The following is a 7500-nucleotide window of genomic DNA, read 5'->3' as shown; positions in this document are numbered from 1 at the left end:
CTATCTGGGCAGAAACTATATTGCAACAAGAACACATTGTGAAGAAAAGTATTCAATATGGAAAGCAAATGAGTACTGTTTCATCTATGATCAATGCACCTAGAAAACATAGAATCGCCTGGGGGAAAGGGTTCCCTTAAATAGCTGTTGGTTGTACAAGAGAAACTGGAAATATGTAGCAGCCTACCAAGCATCAGACAATACTAGCCCTGCATGCAAAATGAACAAAGTCTTTAGCAATCTGATGTTTCTTACTTCATTCCAAACTGGATTCACTTCATTGTTTATTGATTTGGTCTTCTTCTTTTCCCCTGAAACATTAAGAGATGTATTTTGGCATATTGTGTAATGTCATCATAGTCTTTCATCACTCTACTTCTATGAATGTTTGTATACAGCAGCACATTGATTAGCAACATCAATTCAACATTACTATGCAATTTATATGTAAGCAACTTTGACCAACACCGGACAGCTAACAGAGATGTGTCAGTTTAACGCTGTAGAGCGCAAAAGAGTTGGGATCCTGTCTCCATATGACTTAGTAGCTCTCCTATCGCTATAGAGCGTTTAAAGAGTTGGGATCCTGTCTCCATATGACTTAGTAGCTCTCCTATCGCTCCATATGATCTTAAATCCGGTCATCATTCGTGTTGGTTCAGGGTGTTGGCACATAGACTATACACAGGATGTGGTTACCTTCTTCTGGTGATTGAAACAATATTATTTTATACGACTAATTATTAGGAACACATTAAGGAAGAACAAGAAAGTGAAGGAAGTTTTCTTTTTTAAATAAAGTGAAAATGTTGAAAAAGAGGTCGAAATGGATGGCTAGATTGACGACTTCTATTCTGCTAGGCAGCTAACGTCAAGGTTGAGCCCAGGCGTTATTGATACAGCCCAGGCTTTACGTTATTGATACAGCTTTCCGTAAAGAATACACTTGCACCACTTCAGAACGTGTCACACCCCAAGGATGTCTGCTTCACACTCCGGCAGCGCGCGGGCATAGCGGTCAGGCGCTCTCCTGACCTGATTTAGAGATCAGAGTTCACTTTATTCTCAACATTGCGAGTTCATTCTCGAATTAGTATTTAAAAGGCATTCTCGACATTTCGACTTTATTCTAGAAATGCAAAATAATACGAGACAATCTTCCTCCTGTCATTTTTCCCTTAATGTGACCCCTAATGCTCTAGTATAAGAGCCAATGCCTAAGACCAGTGACAGAAGAAAATCGAGTCTTCTAAACGGGTACCAGTTTTTGTTGTCAGTTGTAAAGCCCTACTAGTAGCCTATATCAGTGATCTAATTCCAATAAATTAGCACAAGAGTTAGAAGACGAGTTAGTCGACATAGAGTAAGACCATTTAAATAGTCCAGCACTCAAGCAGTACCGTTTTATCATTAGCTTATTCATGACCTTACCTTATTCGTTCAACACAAATGAACGCGTAACCCCCAACTGACTTACCTTTGAAAATGATTGACGTAATGGGATCGGGAACCCCAAGTTTCTTTTTGGGAAGTCCTTTAGCAGATTCGACCACGACTCGCAACATATTGGCAAAAGCATATAATCCTTAGTTATGCGAACAAGGTGATATCGCATGCCTTTCCCTCAAGGCAGTGACATTTCTGGGGATACGCGGACCTCCAGGGAAATGGTTCGTGTTTAACTTAGGGAAATGGGTGGAGGAAGAGGCTGATGATTATACAGTGGTGTAAGTGGCACTTTTCCTAGGCTTTCCCTGATTGGAGCGATGTTCCCTCATACTGTAATGAACTCAGACTACTTGCAGGTTGGATAACAACAGGCCGACAACTTCTTCCTTGCTGGTGTGTCTAGTTTGATAAATAAACTCCAGATACATGCATCTTATTTCATCAAGTCGTCCCAGCCAAAAAAGTCTATAAACAAATCTAGGGTAATGATGGGACTGTAACTCCATAATGGGACTTTAACTCCATCTGCTGGCTGATGTGCGAACATCAGATGTAGTGACCGCCTCTCACGAATGAGGCAATCTGATGCTAAGCAGAAATGAGAGAGAGAACACCAGGGCGCCATGACTTTCATTCTTAATTTCATCACTAGTCTTGAACTGAACTTCAGCTCCACAGAAGTGTTGCAACAAAATTATTGCGAAATAAAAAGCATAGGTTTATGTTTGCAAACCGCGACAACTTCGTTATATGATATGAGACACGTGGGCTTTCCATTAGTGAAACCGGGTAAGAAGAACTGAAGTTGTCTTTTCCAGGCTCTGTTTTGGTTGTCAACTTTCCTCTTCAGACAAAGACATCGGTCCCAGCTAATTCTTTGCTAACTTCTCTCTGCACACTTTTTTCCCCAAACAATAAACAAATGTTACATTATAAGGAAGTGCGTCAACCAACTATTTCGGTATAAAAGTAGCCTAAGCTAGACTCCAAGTAGTAGGTGTAATTAGGAGGCTCAATGTTGAAAGAAGTCCATCATTGCTATTATTCACAATAGGCGAGGCTATATTGACAGCGGGGGCTAAGATAGAGTTAATTAAAAATAATTACATTATTCAAACAGACCACCAATGGGCTCATTCACATAGTTTATTATCATTAGTCATTTTAAGTAGACATATCCATTCCCCATGTAGGCCTAGTTGAGGTCACGTATGTAGAACCTTTTGCAACGTTTTCTTTCTCCGGTCGAGAGTCTCACGAATTGGGCAAGCTGATGATGAGCAGAAATGACCGAGAACACCAGGGCACCATTACTTGCATTCTTAATTTCATCACTCTTCTTTAACTGAACTTCAGCTCGACAGAAGTGTTGCAACAAGATTATTGCTAAATAAAAAACGTAGGTTTATGTTTTGCAAACCGCGGAAACTTCATTACAGATATGAGACACATGGGCTTTCCATTAGTGAAACCGGGTAAGATGAACGCGGAATGGTCTTTACATTCCCCTTTATAGGCTCTGTTTTGGTCGTCAACTTTCCTCTTCAGACTCTTGACAAAGACATCGCATCGTTCCCAGCTAATTCTCTGCTAACTTATCTCTGCACGCTATGTACCCAAAACAATACACATTGTTGCATTGTAAGGAGTTGCGTCAACCAACTTTTTCGAAATAAAAGTAGCCTAAGATAGACTCCAAGTAGTAGCCTAGTTCTAATTAGGAGTCTCAATGTTGAATCCATCATTGCTATTATTCACAATAGGCGGGGCCATATTGACAGAGGGGGCTAAAATAGAGTTCATTAAAATAATAAAATGATTCAAACAGACCACCAATGGGCTCATTCACATGATGTATTATCAATAGTTATTTGACCTATCTATTCCCAATGTAGGCCTATTTGTTGCGAGTTCAGATAAGGGGCACCTATTGCAGCGTTTAAATAGGCAATAACCCAGACTCTTGCTTGCCATCTAGTGGCGAGGAAAAATACTGGTCCGCGGCCCAAGTTACTTGCTGACCCCTGCTCTACCGAATAATCTATTAAATCTAATAATCAATTTGTATTATTATTATAATTTGAACTATTATTATTTTTAGTATTAGTAGTAGCAGCATACAAATAAAGTTTATTATTATTACATTATGTGGTAATGACAAACAGCAAAAATGCGTAAATTATGAAAGCGGATATGACGACGGACGCGCCGTATTCAAACTTGTTTTCAATACGGAAGCACGACAAGACCGTTTAGCAGCCTCAACAGATTGTTTTTCCAACAACGTTGTGATGCTGTAAACATTTTTCGAACATAACTATTCACAGTGAGTTGCTTTTTATAAACATTTCCGGTACCGTTTTGATAACTTATAACACTGTGTATAATTGCGATAAGGTAGATTTGATTGTACACAAGGTAGGGTTATCTTACCTAAATTGGGTGTCAGATAACGTCCTATGGTTCATGAGACAACACAATTGCTAACGTTGTATATTGTATTGTTATGTTTTTTCCGTTTTGCTATTTGACTCACATGGTCATTGAAATCATTTTAGAAAAACTGTTACACTTGACTTTGTGACTTTCAGCAAATCCCCTTACAGGTGAAGCTAACGTGTCGGATTTCGGTAACAGATAGTATGATTAACGTTTAACGATACTCTTTTTTGAAAGACCACACTCCTGCAATGACTGCCAGAGGTGCCAAGGATGCTATTGTTAACAAGTTGGGCTTTAAATCAAATGGATCCAAGTTGGAATTGGAGCTTGATAAACTCCGTCGAGAAAATGCTCAAATGAGGAAGAACATGGATGAAATGTCCAGACGACATGGACAAAAGCACCCTGATTCGGATAAAACTAAACTACTTCAGGTAAGTCATGAGCAGTAGCGTATACATAGTACATACATTATTGTTTAGTCCTCTGATTCATGTAAAGAGGAGCCTATAAAGAAGAAACCTAACGAAGGCATGCACATATCGAAACTCAAAAGGTGGGGTAATGACTATGATCGCCCCGTTGTATCTTTCAGCAATGTTAACCGAATAATAACAGCTGAATTCTATCGGTGTTTTGGTAGTAAGTGACAGACATTGTAACCTATTCGTGGGTAGGCAATTGGTTGTTACTTTGGGCATTCAAATTAAATAATATCTTCTTCATCGTTCTCTATTTTCCTCGCCATTTCTTTCAGAGGATTGCGTGTCTGGAGACTCTGAGGGAGAAGAACTCTCAACAGCTGCAGAGTAAGGACTCTGAGATCGCTCTGCTCCGGCAGCAGCTGCGGATGGCACAAGGCGAGGTGGTCGCTTCGTTGCACTCGCAGCTCGACGAGAAGAAGCGAGAGACGGAGCAGAGAGAGAAACTCTTCCAGTCGCTGACGCTGGAAACGGAGAACTTGAAAAACAGGTTGGGCTCAGTGACGGAGAGGTGTCAGGCACTGGAGAAGCGGGACCCCACAGCACAGGTGAGATGAATACACATGACTTCTGTTTTTGTGTGTAACATATATATATGTGTGTGTGTGTGTGTGTGTGTGTGTGGTGTGTGTAACATTGGGCTTTGGAGGCAAATGCTGACATCTGACAAACCTTCCGTAACTCAAATGTAATCAGGTTCTTTCAGTCTGGCAGATGTTTTTAACCAAAGTAATATTCTGGTGGAGCAGAAATAAACTCCAGCAGTAGAATACAAAGGACAACCTATCAGATATGTCTCAGCGTTTAGTTTCACATTCAACCAACGGAAGTACCATATAACGTTTCAGGTGCAAAAGGCGTAAGGCCGAAGTACAGTTTGAAAGTCCATGTGAAAATATAACAATTAACATTCTCTACATGCTTGTTGGTAATAATAGGAGGAAATGTGCGTTTTAAGATAAAATATGAATTGCCGAGGTATTCTTCTTATTTGTTTGGTTGGGTATTTGTTTCCTTTGTTAATAATCCATGAAAAATATTTGGTTGTCATTTGAATCTGTTTAAATAATATTGACCAGTAGGTGGCAGCACGGTCACTCAAAACTAGTTTAAAATCTGTCACCTCACCTCCCTGGAGTCAGTGCGACGGTGTCTGTGTGTCAAAAGATTTATGTAATTACATGATGTCCATCATTGCGGTTGAACTGTTAAACATACGCTTAATTTGCATTCTTTGAAACAAAAAGATTAAGAAATATTTGTCGTCCAGTTATAGATTGGAAATGAGAAACTCAATCAATGAATCACAGCAATGCTGGTGCAGTAACCGAGCTTCTTAATTTGTGTTGATTTAATCACTTATGGTAGGAAAATATTATAATATATTTATATATAAAATATACAAATTATATGAAAATCTGTTCTTGGATTTTGTCGATAATGATAACTTGACAATATTTGGCCTTTCAAAATGTGTTTGTTTTATATTGTTAAATCCACAATCGGGTGAGGGGAATCCCTGTTCAACTGCGCCACCCAGGAACGATGACCCAGACAACCTGGAGCATACTAATAACTCCTAACCACTTATGGGATGGGTTGACCCCGCAAGGAAAAGTTGACCGGCTTATGCCTGAACACGGGCGGAGTTAACCAGTTATGCGGGGATCAAAAGGCCTTACCGCGGATGAGTCCGCTAGCCCCGCCGTTATGATTGGCCTAGCCAACCATACCAGTCATAGGGGCTCAGACAGGCAGGCTGTAAGATGATCGCGGGATGAGAAGAAGACTGTTATGAGATGAGGGAGATGGTGTTTCAAAGGAAGCCCAGACGCAGGTCACTGGAGGCTACAGCGCTAGTTAATCAGGACTCCTGATGGACAGGCGGCTAGCTACCCTCTAGCTTATGATGCTATCCCTACAGTATCATTGGTTTCACCGGGGTAGTCTTTTGCCAGACTCTCTGTTTAATCCTCAGCTCTTGAACAGCGATTAAGAAACTGTTTATGTACAAAATCACATGCGTATTTTGTTGCGGACAGGTCCCCCCAGGTGATGTTGTCGCGATACAGGACCAGTTGAGGGATGTAAGTGAAAAACAGACATACATCAGTCTATATGTGTTTTCTGAACCTTTACCATATTACTGACCTGAACTTTACCATATAACTGACCTGGCCTATACCATATAACTCCTTGTTCTAAGTACTCATAGGCCTCTCTGGTCAAGTTTACAAATGATCCATCACACACAGCCACCTATCACTGTTCATGCAATGATTCATCTATAGAAAATCTCTTTACATTGAATGCCGTTTAAACTGAATTGACCCCCCCCCCCCCCCCCCACATGTTGGCTGTTTGTTGTGTAAAAGGCCCTGGACAAGAACCAGCACTGGCTGGTGTATGACCAGCAGCGGGAGGCCTACGTTCAGGGCCTGCTGGCCAGGACCCAGGAGCTGGAGCAGCAGGTCACCCAGACCACCCCACAGCTCAACACAGAGAGCACCTCAGAGGGTAAGGACACTACCCAGGCCTCTGCGGGGGGAGGATGAGCCAAGGGACAGATTTGTTTTCTTTACTTTTATTATTTTCTACATTGTAGATTAATACTGAAAACATTAAAACTACGAAATAACACATAAGGAATGTTATATGGAGTGTTATCTACCATGTAGAAAATGATAAAAGTAAATAAAAAAAAATTCTCCAAAAATTAGAAGATGTGTCCAAACTTTTGACTGTTACTGTAAATAAAACACATCACATGTATGTTCCTCTGTCTTCAGCGAGCAAGACCTCCACTGCCAGCCAGCAGCAGCAGCAGCAGCTAAAGCAACTTCAGGAGCAGCTGAAGCAACAGAATGAGCAGCAGACTAAACAACTCCAGGAGGCTCAACGGGACACGGAGATACTGAGGGAGAAGGTATGACTGGTCATCTGACTCTTGGCCCACCCGCTTCCCTTGTTCTCTCCACTCCTCTCCTCTCTCTCCACTGCATTGAATGAGATGAAATGAATGAACCTTTAGATAATTGAGATTAAATGAATTAAACTGAAGTGAAATGAATGAAATTGAAGTGAAATGAGATGAAATTGAATGAACCTTTAGATAATTGAGATGAAA

The 7500-nt window shown here is 40.7% G+C and overlaps 2 protein-coding genes across 2 annotated transcripts in view; one reads left to right on the top strand and one right to left on the bottom strand.

Annotated features, from left to right (window-relative positions):
• The window catches only part of LOC308361694 (myoferlin-like), a 55832-nt gene extending 54261 nt beyond the window's left edge, over positions 1–1571 (bottom strand). The window contains exons 1-2 of the mRNA XM_080834120.1: positions 1478–1571; positions 256–311 (exon numbers count right to left, since the gene is read on the bottom strand). Coding sequence (XP_080690246.1) covers positions 256–311; positions 1478–1565 — 144 coding nt within the window. The 5' untranslated portion in view covers positions 1566–1571. The remainder of the gene's footprint in view (positions 1–255; positions 312–1477) is intronic.
• A 2123-nt stretch (positions 1572–3694) lies between these two features.
• Positions 3695–7500, top strand: part of cep55l (centrosomal protein 55 like) — a gene marked incomplete at its 3' end in the record, with an annotated part of 6260 nt that continues 2454 nt past the window's right edge. The window contains exons 1-6 of the mRNA XM_080835657.1: positions 3695–3775; positions 4126–4325; positions 4649–4921; positions 6416–6460; positions 6749–6890; positions 7163–7299. Of these exons, the coding sequence (XP_080691783.1) occupies positions 4140–4325; positions 4649–4921; positions 6416–6460; positions 6749–6890; positions 7163–7299 (783 nt within the window). The 5' untranslated portion in view covers positions 3695–3775; positions 4126–4139. The remainder of the gene's footprint in view (positions 3776–4125; positions 4326–4648; positions 4922–6415; positions 6461–6748; positions 6891–7162; positions 7300–7500) is intronic.

This window comes from Sprattus sprattus (genome assembly GCF_963457725.1).
Source record: "Sprattus sprattus genome assembly, chromosome: 3".
Lineage (NCBI taxonomy): Eukaryota > Metazoa > Chordata > Actinopteri > Clupeiformes > Clupeidae > Sprattus > Sprattus sprattus.
Note: the sequence above shows the minus strand (reverse complement) of the source record. Positions and strands in the feature narration are given on the sequence as shown.